The sequence below is a fragment of the Coturnix japonica genome, unplaced genomic scaffold (genome assembly GCF_054131305.1).
Source record: "Coturnix japonica strain WE unplaced genomic scaffold, WE-NBRP24 Scf173, whole genome shotgun sequence".
Lineage (NCBI taxonomy): Eukaryota > Metazoa > Chordata > Aves > Galliformes > Phasianidae > Coturnix > Coturnix japonica.
Window position 1 is genome coordinate 40,019 of NW_028189076.1, and position 22,729 is coordinate 62,747.

The 22,729-nt window shown below is 54.4% G+C and overlaps 1 protein-coding gene across 1 annotated transcript; it reads left to right on the forward strand.

Moving 5' to 3' along the window:
- The first annotated feature begins 229 nt into the window (after positions 1-229).
- Positions 230-22,205, forward strand: LOC107307317 (CLPTM1 regulator of GABA type A receptor forward trafficking). Its single transcript, XM_085535761.1, has 10 exons — positions 230-303; positions 391-488; positions 5,292-5,415; positions 6,090-6,248; positions 8,452-8,569; positions 8,658-8,743; positions 8,820-8,940; positions 14,377-14,621; positions 17,693-17,786; positions 21,940-22,205. Exons 1-10 carry the CDS (start codon positions 247-249, stop codon positions 22,188-22,190), a joined length of 1,353 nt encoding a protein of 450 aa, XP_085391887.1. The 5' UTR covers positions 230-246; the 3' UTR covers positions 22,191-22,205.
- Positions 22,206-22,729: the final 524 nt, after the last annotated feature.

Here is a 22,729-nt window from a genome sequence, read left to right on the forward strand (position 1 = left end):
CCCTCGCGGCCACCGCCGCTGGAAATCCCCGCGCGGGCGGCGCCGCCATTGGCTGCCGCCGTGTGACGTCACCAGGAAGGGGGCGGAGCCGGGAAACCCCCTCCGTTCCTTTAGCCACGCCCCCTTCCTGAAGCCACGCCCCCTTATTGAAGCCACGCCTCCCTCCTTACGTCATAACACCCCGCCCACATCTCGCCGCGTCCTCCCCCCCCCCTTCCTGAGATCTCGCGAGAGTTGAGAAACAAAATGGCGGCGCCGGGTAGGGAGGAGGCGGCTGTGGGGCCTGCGTCGGGCCCGGGGCAGGTATGGGGGGATATGGGGGGATGTGGGGGGATATGGGGGGATGGAGGGGATCTGAGCGGGGTCCGACCGAGCCTCGGTGCCCCGTAGGTCACCAGCAACGGAGCAGGGGAAGCGGCGGCGGGGGAGACACAGCGGCAGCAGCCGGCGCCCAACGCTTGGCAGGTGCTGAAGGGGGTTTTGTTCAGGTGAGTGGGGGCTGTGGGGCCTATGGGGCCTATAGGGGTCTATGGGGTCTGTGAGGCCTGTAGGGGTCTATGGGGACCTATGGGGTCTGTGGGACCTGTAGGGACCTATGGGGTCTATGGGGACCTATGGGGTCTGTGAGGCCTGCAGGGGTCTATGGGGACTTATGGGGTCTGTGAGGCCTGTAGGGGTCTATGGGGACTTATGGGGTCTGTGAGGCCTGTAGGGGTCTATGGGGACCTATGGGGTCTGTGAGGCCTGCAGGGGTCTATGGGGACCTATGGGGTCTGTGAGGCCTGTAGGGGTCTATGGGGACCTATGGGGTCTATGGGGACCTATGGGGTCTGTGGGGCCTTTAGGGTCCTATGGGGTCTATGTGGACCTATAGGGACCTATGGGGATAGGAGGGCTCTGTGGGACCTATGGGGGGCTATGGGGCCTGTAGGGGTCTATGGGGACCTATGGGGTCTGTGAGGCCTGTAGGGGTCTATGGGGACCTATGGGGTCTGTGAGGCCTGTAGGGGTCTGTGGGGACCTATGGGGTCTGTGGGGCCTGTAGGGGTCTATGGGGACCTATGGGGTCTGTGAGGCCTGTAGGGGTCTATGGGGACCTATGGGGTCTATAGGGGTCTATGGGGACCTATGGGGTCTATAGGGGTCTATGGGGACCTATGGGGTCTATAGGGGTCTATGGGGACCTATGGGGACTGTGAGGCCTGTAGGGGTCTATGGGGACCTATGGGGTCTGTGAGGCCTGTAGTGGTCTATGGGGACCTATGGGGTCTGTGAGGCCTGTAGGTGTCTATGGGGACCTATGGGGTCTATGGGGACCTATGGGGTCTGTGAGGCCTGTAGGGGTCTATGGGGACCTATGGGGTCTGAGAGGCCTGTAGGGGTCTATGGGGACCTATGGGGTCTATGGGGACCTATGGGGTCTGTGAGGCCTGTAGGGGTCTATGGGGACCTATGGGGTCTGAGAGGCCTGTAGGGGTCTATGGGGACCTATGGGGTCTATGGGGACCTATGGGGTCTGTGAGGCCTGTAGGGGTCTATGGGGACCTATGGGGTCTGTGAGGCCTATAGGGGTCTATGGGGTCTGTGAGGCCTGTAGGGGTCTATGGGGACCTATAGGGACCTATGGGGATAGGAGGGCTCTGTGGGACCTATGGGGGGCTATGGGGCCTGTAGGGGTCTATGGGGACCTATGGGGTCTGTGAGGCCTGTAGGGATCTATGGGGTCTGTGAGGCCTGCAGGGGTCTGTGGGGACCTATGGGGAAAGGAGGGGGCTATGGGGACTATGGGGGCCTATGGGGACAGGAGGGGTCTGTGAGGCCTGTAGGGGTCTATGGGGAGCTATGGGGTCTGTGGGGACCTATGGGGCCTATGGGGTCTGTGAGGCCTGCAGGGGTCTATGGGGACTTATGGGGTCTGAGAGGCCTGTAGGGGTCTATGGGGACCTATGGGGTCTGTGAGGCCTGCAGGGGTCTATGGGGAGCTATGGGGTCTGTGGGGACTGTAAAGATCTATGGGGCCTGTAGGGGTCTAAGGGGACCTATGGGGTCTGTGGGGACCTATAGGGTCTGTGAGGCCTGCAGGGGTCTGTGGGGACATATTGGGGCCTATGGAGACCTATGGGGTCTGTGAGGCCTGTAGGGGTCTATGGGGACCTATGGGGTCTGTGAGGCCTGCAGGGGTCTGTGGGGGACCTATGGGGACAGGAGGGGTCTGTGGGGCCTGTAGGGGTCTATGGGGACCTATGGGGTCTGTGGGGCCTGTAGGGGTCTATGGGGACCTATGGGGTCTATGGGGCCTGTAGGGGTCTATGGGACCTATGGGGTCTGTGAGGCCTGTAGGGGTCTATAGAGACCTATGGGGTCTGTGAGGGCTGTGGGGCCCTATGGGGACCTATGGGGATAGGAGGGGGCTGCGAGGGCTGTGGGGGTCTATGGGGATCTATGGGGTCTGTGAGGCCTGTAGGGGTCTATGGGGACCTATGGGGTCTATGGGGCCTGTAGGGGTTTATGGGGACCTATGGGGTCTGAGAGGCCTGTAGGGGTCTATGGGGTCCTATGGGGTCTATGGGGACCTATGGGGTCTGTGAGGCCTGTAGGGGTCTATGGGGACCTATGGGGTCTGTGAGGCCTGCAGGGGTCTATGGGGACCTATGGGGTCTGTGAGGCCTGCAGGGGTCTATGGGGACCTATGGGGTCTGTGAGGCCTGTAGGGGTCTATGGGGACCTATGGGGTCTGTGAGGCCTGTAGGGGTCTGTGGGGACCTATGGGGATAGGAGGGCTCTGTGGGACCTATGGGGGGCTATGGGGCCTGCAGGGGTATATGGGGACCTATGGGGTCTGTGAGGCCTGTAGGGGTCTATGGGGACCTATGGGGTCTGTGAGGCCTGTAGAGGTCTATGGGGACCTATGGGGTCTGTGAGGCCTGCAGGGGTCTATGGGGACCTATGGGGTCTGTGAGGCCTGTAGGGGTCTATGGGGACCTATGGGGTCTGTGAGGCCTGTAGGGGTCTATGGGGACCTATGGGGTCTGTGGGGCCTGTAGGGGTCTATGGGGACCTATGGGGTCTGTGAGGCGTGTAGGGGTCTATGGGGACCTATGGGGTCTGTGAGGCCTGTAGGTGTCTATGGGGACCTATGGGGTCTGTGGGGCCTGTAGGGGTCTATGGGGACCTATGGGGTCTGTGAGGCCTGTAGGGGTCTGTGGGGACCTATGGGGTCTATAGGGGTCTATGGGAACCTATGGGGTCTGAGAGGCCTGCAGGGGTCTATGGGGACCTATGGGGTCTATGGGGACCTATGGGGTCTGTGAGGCCTGTAGGGGTCTATGGGGACCTATGGGGATCTATAGGGTCTGTGAGGTCTGTAGGGGTCTATGGGGACCTAAGGGGTCTGTGAGGCCTGTAGGGGTCTATGGGGACCTATGGGGATCTATAGGGTCTGTGAGGTCTGTAGGGGTCTATGGGGACAGGAGGGGTCTGTGAGGCCTGTAGGGGTCTATGGGTCCCATCACAGGTGTCCCTATGTGCCCCCTCCCCCCCCATTGGCTTCGTACCACCTTTAATGGCCCTTTAATGTGATGGGTGTTGGCTGGCGCTGCCTGTATCACCTTATAGGAGCCAGGAGTCAAAGTCCCTCCTGCCCTGGGTTCAACCCCTGTGACGTTCTGCCTCCTCCTGCTGTCACCAATGGGCTCAGCAGGGTGACGAGGCCGGTGTTCCCTATGGGAATCCCGACTGTGTGTGTGCCAGAGGGATTTCAGCTCTGCACGGATCCCTACAAGGGAAATGGGGGGGTGCTGGGTTACTCCTGAGCCCGGATGAAGCCTTTTGGTGCTGCCTGCTCTGTAATACGGTGCTCCAATGGCACTGGGTTCAGTCGTTGGAGGTGTTGGGTTTATACCAGCAGTGGTCTTTGGTTCAGAGGGGGATCGTCATGTTCACCAGTGGTCTCTAAGAGATGGAATGAAGGGGTCTGAGGGGTCCAGAAAGCATCAGATTCATTGTCGTGTTCCCCATTGATCTCTAAGAGATGGAATGGAAGGGTCTGAGGGGTCCAGAAGGCATTGAGTGCATTGTCATGTTCCCATTGATCTCTTGGGTTTGGTGTAGAAGGGTCTGAGGGATCCTCACAGCATTGAATTCATTGTCATGTTCCCCATTGATCTCCTGGATTTGGTATAGAAGGGTCTGAGGGGCCCAGAAAGCATCAGATTCATTGTCATGTTCCCCATTGATCTCTAAGAGATGGAATGGAAGGGTCTGAGGGGTCCAGAAGGCATTGAATGCGTTGTCATGTTCCCATTGATCTCTTGGATTTGGTGTAGGAGGGTCTGAGAGTTCCTCAAAGCATTGAATTCATTGTCATGTTCCCTAATGATCTCCTGGATTTGGTATAGAAGGGTCTGAGGGGTCCTCAAAGCACTGAATTCATTGTCATGTTCCCCATTGATCTCCTGGATTTGGTATAGAAGGGTCTGAGGGGTCCTCAAAGCACTGAATACATTGTCATGTTCCCCATTGATCTCCTGGGTTTGGTGTGGAAGGGTCTGAGGGGTCCTCAAAGCACTGAATTCATTGTCATGTTCCCCTTTGATCAATCAGTGATGGCATAGAAGGGTTTGAGGGGCCCAAAAAGCACCAAATTCCTTGTCATGTTCCCATTGATCTCTTGGATTTGGTATAGAAGGGTCTGAGGGGTCCTCAAAGCACTGAATTCATTGTCATGTTCCCTATTGATCTCTTGGGTTTGGTCTGGAATGCTCTGAGTGATGGCCTTCGCTTGTCAATTTGGGATGGAAAACAGCGTTTTGGTGCCTTTTGTGGTGCTGTAATGCTTCTCCCCCTACAGGGGGGTCTCTCCCTCTGGCCTTGGGTCACCCCACTTGAGGTTTCCAGTGTTGGGGGTTTCTGTTATCGGGGTTTCTCACATTGGGGTCTCCCAGTTGGGTTTTGGTGCTGGGGTTGGGTCTTCTAGTGGGGTCTCAGCATTGGGGTCTCCCAGTTGGGTTTTGGCAGTGGAGTCTCCCAGTTGGATTTTAGCAGTGGGGTCTCAGCATTGGGGTCTCTTAGTTGGGTTTTGGCAGTGGGGTCTCCCAGTTGGGTCTCCTAGTGAGGTCTCAGGATTGGGGTCTCCAGGTTCAGTTTTGGCATTGGGATCTCCCAGTTGGGTTTTGGCGCTGGGGTTGGGTCTTCTAGTGGGGTCTCAGCATTAGGGTCTCTTAGTTGGGTTTTGGCAGTGGGGTCTCCTAGTTGGGTCTCCCAACTTGCCCCCTTTCCCCTTCTTCCCGCAGGATCTTCATCATCTGGGCCATCAGCAGCTGGTTCCGCCGCGGGCCGGCGCCGCAGGAGCAGAACAGCGCAGGGGGGACACCAAGAGCCCCCAGCAGAAACCTCTTCCCCAAGGACACTTTAATGGTAATTCCATGGGGCCGGGGGGCTTCTAAGGGGCTCTGAGCTGTTTAATGGTAATTCAATGGGGCCGGGGGGCTTCTAAGGGGCTCTGAGCTGTTTAATGGTAATTCCATGGGGCCGGGGGGCTTCTAAGGGGCTCTGAGCTGTTTAATGGTAATTCAATGGGGCCAGGGGGCTTCTAAGGGGCTCTGAGCTGTTTAATGGTAATTTAATGGGGCCGGGGGGCTTCTAAGGGGCTCTGAGCTGTTTAATGGTAATTCCATGGGGCCGGGGGGCTTCTAAGGGGCTCTGAGCTGTTTAATGGTAATTCAATGGGGCCGGGGGGCTTCTAAGGGGCTCTGAGCTGTTTAATGGTAATTCAATGGGGCCAGGGGGCTTCTAAGGGGCTCTGAGCTGTTTAATGGTAATTTAATGGGGCCGGGGGGCTTCTAAGGGGCTCTGAGCTGCTTAATGGTAATTTAATGGGGCCGGGGGGCTTCTAAGGGGCTCTGAGCTGTTTAATGGTAATTCCATGGGGCCGGGGGGCTTCTAAGGGGCTCTGAGCTGTTTAATGGTAATTCAATGGGGCCATGTGGCTTTTAAGGGGCTCTGAGCTGTTCTTTTTGGGGCTGGGGGGTGAACATCGTGTTGGAGGTGTGATGGCATCTCCATGACATTCCACCATCGTCTCCTTGCAGGACCTTTATGTTTATATCTCGGAGCACGAGCACTTTACAGACTTCAACGTCAGCTCCGCGCTGTTCTGGCAGAAACGGGACCTGGTTTACGGGGACTGGACCAGCGGGGAGAACGCCGACGGGTGCTACGAACACTACGGGGAGGTGGACATCTCACAGGTGGGATGGGACGGAGCTCAGAGCACGTAGAGACACGGGGTTCGATGGTGGTTGAGATGGAGGAGACCTTAAAGATCGTGGAAGTGTGGAATCTCAGAGTGGTTGGGTTGGAAGGGTCCTTAAAGATTGTGGAACCATGGAATCCCAGTGTGGTTGGGGTGGAAGGGTCCTTTAAGGTCATAGAATCATGAGGTTCTATGGTGGTTGGGTTGGAAGGGTCCTTAAAGATCGTGGAACCGTGGAATCTCAGAGTGGTTGGGGTGGGAGGGTCCTTAAAGATCGTGGAACCATGGAATCTCAGAATGGTTGGGTTGTTGGGTTGGAAGGGTCCTTATAGGTTATAGAACACAAAATCCTGCAGTGGTTGGGGTGGAAGGGTCCTTTAAGGTCATAGAATCATGAGGTTCTGCAGTGATTGGGTTGGAAGGGTCCTTAAAGATCGTGGAACCATGGAATCCCAGAGTGGTTGGTTTGGAACGGTCCTGAAAGGTTATAGAACACAAAATCCTGCAGAGGTTGGGTTGGAAGGGTCCTTAAAGGTCATAGAATCATGAGGTCCTGCAGTGGTTGGGTTGGAAGGGTCCTTAAAGATCGTGGAACCGTGGAATCTCAGAGTGGTTGGGTTGGAAGGGTCCTTAAAGGTCATAGAATCATGAGGTCCTGCAGTGGTTGGGTTGGAAGGGTCCTTAAAGATCGTGAAACCATGGAATCTCAGAATGGTTGGGTTGTTGGGTTGGAAGGGTCCTTATAGGTTATAGAACACAAAATCCTGCAGTGGTTGGGGTGGAAGGGTCCTTAAAGGTCATAGAATCATGAGGTCCTGCAGTGGTTGGGGTGGGAGGGTCCTTAAAGGTCATAGGATCATGAGGTTCTGCAGTGGTTGGGATGGAAGGGTCCTTAAAGATCGTGGAACCGTGGAATCTCAGAGTGGTTGGGTTGGAAGGGTCCTTAAAGGTCATAGAATCATGAGGTTCTGCGGTGATTGGGGTGGAAGGGTCCTTAAAGATCATAAAACCATGGAATTCTCAAGTAGTTGAGTTGGAAGGGTCCTTAAAGGTCATAGAATCATGAGGTCCTGCAGTGGTTGGGTTGGAAGGGTCCTTAAAGATTGTGGAACCATGAAATTCTCAAGTAGTTGGGGTGGAAGGGTCCTTTAAGGTCATAGAATCATGAGGTTCTGCAGTGATTGGGGTGGAAAGATCCTTAAAGATCATGAAACCATGGAATCCCAGAGTGGTTGGGGTGGAAGGGTCCTTAAAGGTCATAGGATCCTGAGGTTCTGCAGTGGTTGGGGTGGGAGGGTCCTTAAAGATCGTGGAACCATGGAATCCCAGAGTGGTTGGGGTGGAAGGGTCCTTAAAGGTCATAGGATCATGAGGTTCTGCAGTGGTTGGGTTGGAAGGGTCCTTAAAGATTGTGGAACCATGGAATCTCAGAGTGGTTGGGTTGTTGGGTTGGAAGGGTCCTTATAGGTTATAGAACACAAAATCCTGCAGTGGTTGGGGTGGAAGGGTCCTTAAAGGTCGTAGAATCATGAGGTTCTGCAGTGGTTGGGGTGGAAGGGTCCTTAAAGATCGTGGAACCATGGAATTCTCAAGCAGTTGGGTTGGAAGGGTCCTTATAGGTCATAGAACTATATGATTAAAAAATGGTTGTGGTGGAAGAGACCTTAAAGGTTATAGAACCACAGGATACTAAAATGGCTGAGTTGGAAAGGTCCTTAAAGGTAAAAAAAAAAAAAACAAACAACATGGGATCCTACAATGGTTGGGGTGGGAAGGTCCTTAATGGTCAAAGAACCATGGAATCCTACAGTGGTTGGATTTGAGGAGACCTTAACAGTCATAGAACCACCAAATCCTACAGCGTTTAGGGTGGAAGAGACCTTAGAGATGGTAGAACTGTGGGATCCAGCAATGGTTGGGTTGGGGGGGTCCTTAAAGGTCACAGGACCAAGGAATCCTGCGGTGATTGGGCTGGGAAGGTCCTTAAAGGTCAGAGAATCACGGAACCCTCAAATGGTTGGGTTGGAGAAGAGCTTGTGGGTCACAGAACCACCAGATACTGCGGCGGATGGGGTGGGAAGGTCCTGGAAGGTCCCAGAATCTCCCTTGTAGGCATTTAGGATTCCCCAGACGTGACGTTTGTTGCCATTTCTGCATCTTTTAGTGGGGTTTTTGTTTGGGGGGGGGCTCAATTCCAGAGCGTCCAGCAGAACGGCTCCATCTACATCCACGTCTACTTCACCAAGAGCGGCTTCCACCCCGACCCGCGGCAGAAGAACCTCTACAGGCGCCTGGCCACGGTCCACACGTCGCGCAGTACGGCCTGTCCCAACGCCCCTTCCCCTTTTTGCTTCACCCCACGTGGGGCTGTGGGGGGCTCAGCTCTTCTCTTCCCCCACCCCAGTGATCAACAAATACAAGCGGCGGCGGTTCCAGAAGACCAAGAACCTCCTGACGGGCGAGACGGAGGCGGACCCAGAGATGATCAAGGTCCCCCACCTCCTCCTCTCGTCCCCCTTCCTTTTGTTTGTCGTCTGCTGAGCGCGGCTCCTCGTTATCGTTACAGAGGGCAGAAGATTACGGACCCGTGGAGGTCATCTCCCATTGGCACCCCAACCTGACCATCAACATGGTGGACGACCACACGCCATGGGTGAAGGGCAGCGTCCCGCCGCCCCTGGACCAATGTAAGGGTTGGGGGTCTCTCTAGTGTTGGGGGGTCTCTCCCTCTGGCCTTGGGTTTCTGGTGTTGGGGGTTTTTGTTATTAGGGTTTCTCTCATTGGGGTCTCCCTTGTTGGGTTTTGGCATTGGGGTTGGGTCTTCTAGTGGGGTCTCAGCATTGGGGTCTCTTAGTTGGATTTTGGTAGTGGGGTCTCTTAGTGGGGTCTCAGCATTGGGGTCTCCCAGTTGGATCTCCCAGTTGGATTTTGGTAGTGGGGTCTCCTAGTGGGGTCACATCACTGGGGTCTCCCAGTTGGGTCTTGCAGTTGGATTTTGGTAGTGGGGTCTCCTAGTGGGGTCTCAGCATTGGGGTCTCCCAGTTGGATTTTAGTAGTGGGGTCTCCCAGTTGGGTTTTGGTGCTGGGGTTGAGTCTTCTAGTAAGGGTCTCAGCATTGGGGTCTCTTAGTGGGGTCTCAGCATTGGGGTCTCTTAGTTGGGTCTCTCAGTGGGGTCTCAGCAGTGGGGTCTCTTAGTTGGGTCTCCCAGTGGGGTCTCAGCATTGGAGTCTCCCAGTTGGGTCTTGCAGTTGGATTTTGGTAGTGGGGTCTCCCATTTGGGTCTGCTAGCGGGGTCTCATGATTGGGGTCTCCAGGTTCAGTTTTGGCATTGGGGTCTTCCAGTTTGGTCTCAGCATTGGGGTCTCCCAGTGGGGTTTTGGTGTTAAAGTTGTGGTGTTGGACCTTCCAGTTGGGGTCTCTATGTTGGGATTTTCTGAGTTGGGGTCTCCTGCGTTGGATGTCCCAGTTGGCTTCCAGCACTGGGGTATCCTGTCTTGGACCCCCCAAGTTTTGGCATTGGGGTCTCCCAGTTGGGTTTTGGGGTCTCCCAGTTGGGTTTTGGGCTCTCTGGGTCAGGGTCTCCCAGTTGGGGGTCTCTGTCAGCTTTCAGTGTTGGGGGTCTCCCAGTTTGGGGTCTCTGTTGACTCTCAGTGTTGGGGGTCTCTGGTTTGGGGTTCTCTGGGTCGGGGTCTCCCAGTTGGGGTCTCTGTCAGCTTTCAGTGTTGGGGGTCTCCCAGTTTGGGGTCTCTGTTGTCTCTCAGTGTTGGGGGTCTCTGTTGGTTTGGGGGTCTCCCAGTTGGGCTCTCTGGGATGGGGTCTCCCAGTTGGGGTCTCTGTCAGCTTTCAGTGTTGGGGGTCTCCCATGTTGGGGTTCCCATATTGGAGCTCCCAATTGAGGGTCTCCCAGTTGGGGTCTCTGGGTCAAGGTCTCCCAGTTGGGGTCTCTTGGCTTTCAGTGTTGGGGGTCTCTGTTTGTTTGGGGGTCTCCCAGTTGGGGGTCTTTGTTGGCTTTCAGTGTTGAGGGTCTCCCAGTTGGGGTCTCTGTTGTCTCTCAGTGTTGGGGGTCTCTGTTGGTTTGGGGGTCTCCCAGTTGGGCTCTCTGGGTCAGGGTCTCCCAGTTGGGGTCTCTGTCAGCTTTCAGTGTTGGGGGTCTCCCAGTTTGGGGTCTCAGTTGGATTTCAGTGTTGGGGGTCTCTGTAGGTTTGGGGGTCTCCCAGTTTGGGGTCTCTGTTGTCTCTCAGTGTTGGGGGTCTCTGTTGGTTTGGGGGTCTCCCAGTTGGGCTCTCTGGGTCGGGGTCTTGTAGCTGGGGGTCTCTGTTGGCTCTCAGTGTTGGGGGTCTCTGTTGGTTTGGGGGTCTCCCAGTTGGGCTCTCTGGGTCGGGGTCTCCCAGTTGGGGTCTCCGTCAACTTTCAGTGTTGGTGGTCTCCCAGTTTGGGGTCTCTGTAGGTTTGGGGGTCTCCCAGTTGGGGTCTCTGTTGGATTTCAGTGTTGGGGGTCTCTGTTGGTTTGGGGGTCTCCCAGTTGGGGTCTCTGGGATGGGGTCTCCCAGTTGGGGTCTCTTGGCTTTCAGTGTTGGGGGTCTCCCATGTTGGGGTTCCCATATTGGAGCTCCCAATTGAGGGTCTCTCAGTTGGGGTCTCTTGGCTTTCAGTGTTGGGGGTCTCTGTAGGTTTGGGGGTCTCCCAGTTGGGGGTCTTTGTTGGCTTTCAGTGTTGGGGGTCTCCCAGTTGGGGGTCTCCCAGTTGGGCTCTCTGGGTCGGGGTCTTGTAGCTGGGGGTCTCTGTTGTCTCTCAGTGTTGGGGGTCTCTGTTGGCCTGGGGGTCTCCCAGTTGGGGTCTCCGTCAGCTTTCAGTGTTGGGGGTCTCCCAGTTTGGGGTCTCTGGCTTTCAGTGTTGGGGGTCTCTGTAGGTTTGGGGGTCTCCCAGTTGGGGGTCTCCATTGGCTTTCAATGTTGGTGTCCTCCACATTGAATTCCCCTGGAGATGGGGTACGCTGGGCAGCAGGTGGTGACCCTAATAGTGGTGACCCCAGTAGTGGTGAACATGCCGATGGTGGACCCCACTGATGTTGATCCCACTGATGGTGGCCCCAATGATGGTGACCCCAATGGTAGTGGCCCCAATATTGGTGACCCCTTTAATGTTGGCCCCATTAATATTGACCCCACTGATTGTGACCCCATTAATGTTTCCCCCAATAATGGTGACCCCATTAATATTGATCCCACTGATGCTGACCCCACTGATGTTGCCCCCATTAACATTGACCCCAATAATGGTGACCCTAATAATGTTGTCCCCACTGACACTGCCCATTAATGTTGACCCCATTAATGCTGACCCCATTAATATTGATCCCACTGATGGTGACCCCATTAATGTTTGCCTCGACTGACATCGCCCCCATTAATGTCAACCCCAATAATATTGACCCCATTAATGTTGACCCCAATAATATTGACCCCATTAATGTTACCCCTACTGACATTGCCCATTAACGTTGCCCCCATTAACATTGCCCCCATTAACGTTGAGCCCATTCATTTTGACCCCATCAATGTTGCCCGTACTGATGTTGACCCCATAATGTTTCCCCCCACTGACATTGCCCAATGATGTTGACCCCAATAATGTTGACCCCATAATGTTGCCCCCACCGACACTGCCCACTGATGTTGCCCCCAATAACGTTGCCCCCATTAACATTGCCCCCACTGATGTTGATCCCATTAATGTTGACCCCAATAATGTTGACCCCATTAATGTTGACCCCAATACTGATGTTGCCCCCATGGCCGCTGCCCCCATTAATGTAGTCCCCACTGACATTGCCCATTCATGCTGCCCCCATTGGCGCTGCCCCCATTAACATTGTCCCCCATTGACGCTGCCCCCATTCATGTTGTCCCCACTGATGTTGACCCCAATAATAGTGACCCCTTTAATGTTGCCCCCATTGACGCTGCCCCCATTAACATTGCCCCCCACTGACGCCGCCCCCATTGATGTCCCCATTAACACTGCCCCCATTGATGCCCCCATTCACACTGCCCCCATTAACGCTGCCCCCATTAACGCTGCCCCCATTAACGCTGCCCCCATTAACGCTGCCCCCATTGACGTCCCCATTGACGCTGCCCCCCATTCACACTGCCCCCATTGATGTCCCCATTGACGCTGCCCCCATTAACATTGCCCCCCATTAGCACTGCCCCCATTGACGCTGCCCCCATTCATGTTGTCCCCACTGATGTTGACCCCATTAACGATGCCCCCATCGATGTCCCCATTGATGATGCCCCCATTAACATTGCCCCACATTGACGCTGCCCCCATTAACATTGCCCCCCATTGACGCTGCCCCCATTGACGCTGCCCCCATTCACACTGCCCCCATTGACGCTGCCCCCATTGATGTCCCCATTGACGCTGCCCCCATTGACGCTGCCCCCATTAACATTGCCCCCCATTAACGCTGCCCCCCATTGACACTGCCCCAATTCACACTGCCCCATTGACGCTGCCCCCATTGACGCTGCCCCCATTTATGTTGTCCCCACTGATGTTGACCCCAATAATAGTGACCCCTTTAACGTTGCCCCCCATTCACACTGCCCCCATTGACGCTGTCCCCATTGACGCTGCCCCCATTAACATTGCCCCCCATTAGCATTGCCCCCATTGGCGCTGCCCCCATTCATGTTGTCCCCACTGATGTTGACCCCATTAACGTTGCCCCCCATTGACGATGCCCCCATTGATGTCCCCATTGATGATGCCCCCATTAACATTGCCCCACATTGACGCTGCCCCCATTAACATTGCCCCCCATTGACGATGCCCCCATTGACGCTGCCCCCATTGACGATGCCCCCATTGACGCTGCCCCCATTAACACTGCCCCCCATTGACGCTGCCCCCATTAACATTGCCCCCATTGACGATGCCCCCATTCACACTGCCCGCATTGACACTGCCCTCATTCATGTTGTCCCCACTGATGTTGACCCCTTTAACGCTGCCCCCATTGACGCTGCCCCCTTTAACACTGCCCCCCATTGACACTGCCCCCATTAACATTGCCCCCCATTGACGCTGCCCCCATTAACACTGCCCCCATTGACGCTGCCCCCATTCATGTTGTCCCCACTGATGTTGACCCCAATAATAGTGACCCCTTTAACGTTGCCCCCATTGACACTGCCCCCATTAACATTGCCCCCCATTGACGATGCCCCCATTGATGCCGCCCCCATTGACGCTGCCCCCATTAATACTGCCCCCCATTGACGATGCCCCCATTGATGTCCCCATTGACGCTGCCCCCATTCATGTTGACCCCAATAATAGTGACCCCTTTAACATTGCCCCCCATTGACGCTGCCCCCATTAACATTGCCCCCCATTCACACTGTCCCCATTGACGCTGACCCCATTAACATTGCCCCCCATTGACGCTGCCCCCATTAACACTGCCCCCCATTGATAATGCCCCCATTAACATTGCCCCCCATTGACAATGCCCCCATTGATGCCCCCATTGACGCTGTCCCCCATTCACACTGCCCCCATTGATGCCCCCATTGATGCCCCCATTGCCGCTGCCTCCATTCATGTTGTCCCCACTGATGCTGACCCCAATAATAGTGACCCCTTTAATGTTGCCCCCATTGACGCTGCCCCCATTAACATTGCCCCCCATTGACGCTGCCCCCATTAACACTGCCCCCCATTGATAATGCCCCCATTGATGCTGCCCCCATTAACATTGCCCCCCATTGACGATGCCCCCATTGACGATGCCCCCATTGATGCCGCCCCCATTGACGCTGCCCCCATTCACACTGCCCCCATTGACGCTGCCCCCATTGACGCTGCCCCCATTGACGCTGCCCCCATTGACGCCCCCATTCACGCTGCCCCCATTGACGCTGCCCCCATTGACGCCCCCATTGACGCTGCCCCCATTGATGTCCCCATTCACACTGCCCCCATTGATGCCCCCATTGATGTCCCCATTGACGCCGTCCCCATTCACACTGCCCCCATTGACATCCCCATTGACGCTGTCCCCATTGATGCCCCCACTGACGCTGCCCCCATTGCCGTCCCCCCCATCCAGACGTGAAGTTCGACGCCGTCAGCGGCGACTACTTCCCCATCCTGTACTTCAACGACTACTGGAACCTGCAGAAGGATTATTTCCCCATCAACGAGTCCCTGCGGCGCCTGCCCTTCCGTCTGTCCTTCTGCCCCCTGTCCCTGTGGCGCTGGCAGCTCTACGCGGCGCAGAGCACCAAGTCACCGTGGAACTTCTTGGGGGAGGATCTGTACGAGCAGTCGGACGAGGAGCAGGACTCGGTGAAGGTCAGTGATGGGAATAGGGCTCAGATAGGGTCAGTGATAGGAATAGGGCTTAGATAGGGTCAGTGATAGGAATAAGGCTCCAGTGATAAGGAATAGGGCTCCATTAATAAGGAATAGGGCTCCATTAGGGTCAATGATGATAATAGGGCTCCATTAGGGTCAGTGATAGGAATAGGGCTCCATTAATAAGGAATAGGACTCCGTGAAGGTCAGTGATAGGAATAGGGCTTAGTTAGGGTCAGTGATAGGAATAGGGCTTAGTTAGGGTCAGTGATAGGAATAGGGCTCCATGAGGGTCAGTGATAGGAATAGGGATTAGATAGGGTCAGTGATAGGAATAGGGCTCCATGAGGGTCAGTGATAGGAATAGGGCTCCATTAATAAGGAATAGGGCTTAGTTAGGGTCAGTGATAGGAATAGGGCTTAGATAGGGTCAGTGATAGGAATAGGGCTTAGATAGGGTCAGTGATAGGAATAGGGCTCCATGAGGGTCAGTGATAGGAATAGGGCTTAGATAGGGTCAGTGATAGGAATAGGGCTTAGTTAGGGTCAGTGATAGGAATAGGGCTCAGATAGGGTCAGTGATAGGAATAGGACTCCATTAATAAGGAATAGGGCTTAGTTAGGGTCAGTGATAGGAATAGGGCTCCATTAGGGTCAGTGATAGGAATAGGGCTTAGTTAGGGTCAGTGATAGGAATAGGGCTTAGATAGGGTCAGTGATAGGAATAGGGCTCCATTAGGGTCAGTGATAGGAATAGGGCTCCATTAGGGTCAGTGATAGGAATAGGGCTCCATTAGGGTCAGTGATAGGAATAGGGCTCCAGTGATAAGGAATAGGGCTTAGTTAGGGTCAGTGATAGGAATAGGGCTTAGTTAGGGTCAGTGATAGGAATAGGGCTCCATTGATAAGGAATAGGGCTCCATGAGGGTCAGTGATAGGAATAGGGCTCCAGTGATAAGGAATAGGACTCCATGAAGGTCAGTGATAGGAATAGGGCTTAGTTAGGGTCAGTGATAGGAATAGGGCTTAGATAGGGTCAGTGATAGGAATAGGACTCTATTGATAAGGAATAGGACTCGGTGAAGGTCAGTGATAGGAATAGGGCTCCATGAATGTCAGTGATAGGAATAGGGCTCAGATATGGTCAGTGATAGGAATAGGGCTCCATTAGGGTCAGTGATAGGAATAGGGCTTAGTTAGGGTCAGTGATAGGAATAGGGCTTAGTTAGGGTCAGTGATAGGAATAGGGCTCAGATAGGGTCAGTGATAGGAATAGGGCTCCATTAGGGTCAGTGATAGGAATAGGGCTTAGATAGGGTCAGTGATAGGAATAGGGCTCAGATAGGGTCAGTGATAGGAATAGGGCTCAGATAGGGTCAGTGATAGGAATAGGGCTCCATTAATAAGGAATAGGGCTTAGTTAGGGTCAGTGATAGGAATAGGGCTTAGTTAGAGTCAGTGATAGGAATAGGGCTTAGATAGGGTCAGTGATAGGAATAGGGCTTAGTTAGGGTTAGTGATAGGAATAGGGCTCAGATAGGGTCAGTGATAGGAATAGGGCTCAGATAGGGTCAGTGATAGGAATAGGGCTTAGTTAGAGTCAGTGATAGGAATAGGGCTTAGATAGGGTCAGTGATAGGAATAGGGCTTAGTTAGGGTTAGTGATAGGAATAGGGCTCCATTAATAAGGAATAGGGCTTAGTTAGGGTCAGTGATGAGAATAGGGCTCCATTAGGGTCAGTGATAGGAATAGGGCTCAGATAGGGTCAGTGATAGGAATAGGGCTTAGTTAGGGTCAGTGATAGGAATAGGGCTTAGATAGGGTCAGTGATAGGAATAGGGCTCCATGAGGGTCAGTGATAGGAATAGAGCTCCATGAGGGTCAGTGATAGGAATAGGGCTCCAGTGATAAGGAATAGGACTCGGTGAAGGTCAGTGATAGGAATAGGGCTTAGTTAAGGTCAGTGATAGGAATAGGGCTCAGATAGGGTCAGTGATGAGGAATAGGGCTCCATTAGGGTCAGTGATAGGAATAGGGCTCCATTAATAAGGAATAGGACTCCAGTGATGAGAATAGGACTCCATGAAGGTCAGTGATGATAATAGGGCTCCATTAGGGTCAGTGATAGGAATAGGGCTTAGTTAGGGTCAGTGATAGGAATAGGGCTCCATTGATAAGGAATAGGACTCGGTGAAGGTCAGTGATGGGAATAGGGCTTAGATAGGGTCAGTGATAGGAATAGGGCTTAGATAGGGTCAGTGATAGGAATAGGGCTTAGATAGGGTCAGTGATAGGAATAGGGCTCCATTGATAAGGAATAGGGCTCCATGAAGGTCAGTGATAGGAATAGGGCTTAGTTAAGGTCAGTGATAGGAATAGGACTCCATTAATAAGGAATAGGGCTTCATGAAGGTCAGTGATAGGAATAGGGCTCCATTGATAAGGAATAGGGCTTCATGAAGGTCAGTGATAGGAATAGGGCTCCATTGATAAGGAATAGGACTCCATGAGGGTCAGTGATGAGGAATAGGACTCCAGTGATGAGTAATAGGGCTCCATTAATAAGGAATAGGACTCCAGTGATGAGGAATAGGACTCAGTTAAGGTCAGTGATGAGGAATAGGGCTCCATGAGGGTCAGTGATAGGAATAGGATTCAGTTAAGGTCAGTGATAGGAATAGGGCTCCATTAATAAGGAATAGGACTCCAGTGATGAGAATAGGACTCCAGTGATGAGAATAGGACTCCATTAGGGTCAGTGATAGGAATAGGGCTCCATTAAGGTCAGTGATGAGCAGCAGGACTCAGTTAAGGTCAGTTATAGGGTCAGGACTCAGTTAAGGTCAGTTATAGGGTCAGGACTCAGTTAAGGTCAGTTATAGGGTCAGGGCACCCATGGGTGCGCAGTGGGGCTGTACACAAAGCAAGGGGGCTGCTATTGTTTCCCATTGATTCTAATCAATAGGGGCACCCATGGGCTCCTGCCATGGGGTGTCACTATGGGGTGTCACTATGGGGTGTCACCATGTCCCCCCCCCATATCACGTCCCCATTGCCCCCCATTCAGGTGGCCCTCCTGGAGACCAACCCGTATCTGCTGGCGCTCACCATCATCGTCTCCATCGTGCACAGCGTCTTCGAGTTCCTGGCCTTCAAGAACGGTCCGTGATGGGGAGATATGGGGAGATATGGGGGGATATGGGGGGATATGGGGGAGATATATGGGGAGATATGGGGGGATATGGGGAGATATGGGGGGGTATGGGGAGATATGGGGGGATATGGGGGAGATATGGGGAGATATGGGGGGATATGGGGAGATATGGGGGGATATGGGGGGATATGGGGAGATAGATATGGGGAGATAGATATGGGGAGATAGATATGGGGGGATATGGGGGGACATGGGGAGATATGGGAGATATGGGGGGATATGGGGAGATATGGGGGGATATGGGGAGACATGGGGGGATATGGGGAGACATGGGGAGACATGGGGGGGATATGGGGAGATATGGGGGGATATGGGAGATATGGGGGGTATGGGGAGATATGGGGGGGTATGGGGAGATATGGGGGGATATGGGGAGATACGGGGGGATACGGGGGGATATGGGGAGGTATGGGGGGGTATGGGGAGATATGGGGGGATATGGGGGGATATGGGGAGATACGGGGAGATACGGGGGGATATGGGGAGGTATGGGGGGATATGGGAGATATGGGGGGATATGGGGAGATATGGGGGGGATATGGGGAGATATGGGGGGATATGGGGAGATATGGGGAGATATGGGGGGATATGGGGAGATATGGGGGGGAAATGGGGGGATATGGGGAGATATGGGGAGGTATGGGGAGATATGAGGGGATATGGGGAGATATGGGGGGACATGGGGAGACATGGGGGGATATGGGAGATATGGGGGGATATGGGGGGACATGGGGAGATATGGGGGGACATGGGGAGACATGGGGGGATATGGGGAGATATGGGGGGATATGGGGGGACATGGGGAGATATGGGGGGACATGGGGGGACATGGGGAGATATGGGGAGATAGATATGGGGGGATATAGGGGGATATGGGGAGATAGATATGGGTAGATAGATATGGGGGGATATAGGGGGATATAGGGGGATATGGGGGGATATGGGGAGGTATGGGGAGATAGATATGGGGAGATATGGGGGGATATGGGGGGGCATGGGGGGGTATGGGGAGATACGGGGAGATACGGGGGGATATGGGGAGACATGGGGTGATATGGGGGGATATGGGGAGATATGGGGGGATATGGGGGATGGGCAGCTGGGGGGGGGATATAGAGGGTGGGGAGGGGGCTATGGGGTGAGAGGGGGCCAGGCTGGGCCTGAGGAGAGGGGATGATGTGGGAGCCTGACATCAAACTGAACCCAAATTGCCCTAAACTGCCCCAAAACTGCCCCCAAACAGCCCCAAACTGCCCCCAAACAGCCCCAAACTGCCCCCAAGTGCCCTAAGCTGCCCTCAGAGTGCCCCTAAATTGCCCCAAATTGCCCTAAACTGCCCCAAAACTGCCCCAATGTGCCCCTCAAACTGCCCCATCCCATCCCCACACTGCCACCAAAGTGCCCCCAAACTGCCCCTGTATTGCCCCAAACTGCCCCTAAAGTGCCCCAAACTGCCCCTATATTGCCCCAAACTGCCCCTAAAGTACCCTAAACTGCCCCAAGTGCCCCCAAACTGCCCCCAAACTGCCCCTGTATTGCCCCAAACTGCCCCAAATTGCCCCTAAACTGCCCCAAATTGCCCCTAAACTGCCCCAAACTGCCCCTAAACTACCCCAGAATGCCCCAAACTGCCCCTAAAATGCCCCAAACCACCCCCTAAGTGCCCCAAACTGCCCCTAAACTGCCCCCAAACTGCCCCCAAAGTGCCCCAAATTGCCCCAAACCACCCTCAAACTTCCCTAAGTGCCCTAAACTGCCCCCAAACTGAACCCAAATTGACTAAACTGCCCCTAAACTACCCCCAAACTGCCCCAAATTGCCCCTAAACTGCCCCAAACTGCCCCTAAACTGCCCCAGAATGCCCCAAACTGCCCCCAAAAAGGCCCATAACCACCCCCTAAGTGCCCTAAGCTGCCCCCAAACTGCCCCTATATTGCCCCAAACTGCCCCTATATTGCCCCAAACTGCCCCTAAAGTGCCCTAAACTGCCCCCCAAAGTGCATTAAACTGCCCCCCAAAACTGCCATAAACCGCCCCTAAACTGCCCCCCAAAACTGCCATAAACCGCCCCTAAACTGCCCCAAACCACCCCAAAACTGCCCCTAAACTGCCCCACACTGCCCCCAAAGTGCCCCCAAAGTGCCCTAAACTGCCCCAAGTGCCCCCAAACTGCCCCTATATTGCCCCAAACCGCCCCTAAACTGCCCCAAAACTGCCCCAAAACTGCCTCTAAACTGCCCCCCAAAGTGCCCTAAACTGCCCCAAATTGCCCCAAATTGCCCTAAACTTTCCCAAACTGCCCCCAAACTGCTCCTAAACTGCCCCAAACTGCCCCCAAACTGCCCCAAATTGCCCCAAAGTGCCCCAAACCACCCTCTAAGTGCCCCAAGTGCCCCCAAACAGCCCCTAAACTGCCCCTAACTGCCCCTATATTGCCCTAAACTGCCCCCCAAAACTGCCCCAAACTGCCCCAAACTGCCCCTAAACTGCCCCAAACTGCCCCTATATTGCCCCAAACTGCCCCTGTATTGCCCCAAACAGCCCCTATATTGCCCCCAAACTGCCCCTATATTGCCCCAAACAGCCCCTATATTGCCCCAAACTGCCCCTAAAGTGCCCTAAACTGCCCCAAACCACCCTCAAACTTCCCTAAGTGCCCTAAACTGCCCCCAAACTGAACCCAAATTGACTAAACTGCCCCTAAACTACCCCCAAACTGCCCCAAATTGCCCCTAAACTGCCCCAGAATGCCCCAAACTGCCCCCAAAAAGGCCCATAACCAACCCCCAAAGTGCCCCAAACTGCCCCTAAACTGCCCCCAAAGTGCCCCAGAATGCCCCAGAATGCCCCTAAGTGCCCCCCAAGCTGCCCCCCAAAGTGCCCTAAACTGCCCCAAACCGCCCCAAAACTGCCCCTAAATCGCCCCTAAATCGCCCCAAATTGCCCTAAACTGCCCCCAAATTGCCCCAAAGTGCCCTAAACTGCCCCAAGTGCCCCCAAACTGCCCCTATATTGCCCCAAACCACCCCTAAACTGCCCCCAAAGTGCCCTTATCTGCCCCCCAAACAGCCCCTAGATTGCCCCAAACTGCCCCCAAAGTGCCCTAAACTGCCCCCAAAGTGCCCTAAACTGCCCCAAACCACCCCCAAAGTACCCTAAACTGCCCCAAACCGCCCCAAAACTGCCCCTAAACTGCCCCTATATTGCCCCAAACTGCCCCTAAAGTGCCCAAAACTGCCCCAAACTGCCCCAAGTGCCCCCAAACCGCCCCAAAACTGCCCCAAAGTGCCCCAAACTGCCCCCAAACTGCCCCCAAACTGCCCCTATATTGCCCCAAACTGCCCCTAAAGTGCCCTAAACTGCCCCAAACCACCCCTAAATTGCCCCAAACTGCCCCCAAACTGCCCCCAAAGTGCCCCAAATTGCCCCCAAACTGCCCCAAAGTGCCCTAAACTGCCCCAAAGTGCCCTAAACTGCCCCAAATTGTCCCCAAACTGCCCCAAATTGTCCCCAAACTGCCCCAAATTGCCCTAAACTGTCCCAAATTGCCCCCAAACTGCCCCTAAAGTGCCCCAAACTGCCCCTATATTGCCCCAAACTGCCCCCAAACTGCCCCAAAGTGCCCCAAATTGCCCCAAACCAACCTCAAATTGCCCTAAACTGCCCCAAGTGCCCCAAAACTGCCCCTATATTGCCCCAAAGTGCCCTAAACTGCCCCTATATTGCCCCAAACTGCCCCTAAAGTGCCCTAAACTGCCCCCTATATTGCCCCAAACTGCCCCTAAAGTGCCCTAAACTGCCCCTATATTGCCCCAAACTGCCCCTATATTGCCCCAAACTGTCCCTATATTACCCCAAACTGTCCCTATATTGCCCCAAACTGCCCCTAAAGTGCCCTAAACTGCCCCTATATTGCCCCAAACTGCCCCTAAAGTGCCCCAAACTGCCCCTATATTGCCCCAAACTGCCCCTATATTGCCCCAAACTGCCCCTATATTGCCCCAAACTGCCCCTATATTGCCCCAAACTGCCCCTATATTGCCCCAAACTGCCCCAAAGTGCCCCTAAGCTGCCCCCCATGCTCATTTCTCCCCCCATAGACATCCAGTTCTGGAACAGCCGTCAGTCCCTGGAGGGTCTGTCCGTCCGCTCCGTGTTCTTTGGGGTCTTCCAGTCTCTCGTGGTGCTGCTCTACATCCTGGATAACGAGACCAACTTCGTGGTGCAGCTCAGCGTCTTCGTGGGGCTCCTCATCGACCTGTGGAAGATCACCAAGGTCATGGACGTCAGGGTGAGGGGGTTCATTAGGGGTATAATGGGGTTAATTAGGGGTATAATGAGGTTTAATTAGTGCCCCCCCCCCCCCCCCATATACCCATTGGGGGTTGAGGTTAAGGGGGCTCCTCATCGACCTGTGGAAGATCACCAAGGTCATGGACGTCAGGGTGAGGGGGTTCATTAGGGGTATAATGGGGTTCATTAGGGGTATAATGGGGTTAATTAGGGGTATAATGGGGTTAATTAGGGGTATAATGGGGTTAATTAGTGCTGTAATGAGGTTTAATTAGTGCCCCCCCCCTCCATCCCTTATGGGGTTGGGTAAGGGGGGTAAGGGGGGATAAGGGGGAGGGTAAGGGGGGACAAGGGGGGTAAGGGTTGGGGGAGCAAAGGGGGGATTAATTAGTGCTATAATGAGGTTTAATTAGTGCCTCCCCCACCCCCAGTCCCTTATGGGGTTGGGTAAGGGGGGATAAGGGGGAGGGGGTTGCTTTATTAGGGGTATAATGAGGTTTAATTAGTGCCCCCCCCCCCCCCCCATACCCATTGGGGGTTGAGGTTAAGGGGGCTCCTCATCGACCTGTGGAAGATCACCAAGGTCATGGACGTCAG

Coding starts and splice junctions, on each gene's coding strand:
- LOC107307317 (XM_085535761.1), top strand. CDS start 247: ATGGCGGCGCCGGGTAGGGAGGAGGCGGCTGTGGGGCCTGCGTCGGGC. Junction 304..390: donor CTGCGTCGGGCCCGGGGCAG/GTATGGGGGGAT, acceptor GGTGCCCCGTAG/GTCACCAGCAACGGAGCAGG. Junction 14,622..17,692: donor AGGAGCAGGACTCGGTGAAG/GTCAGTGATGGG, acceptor CCCCCCATTCAG/GTGGCCCTCCTGGAGACCAA.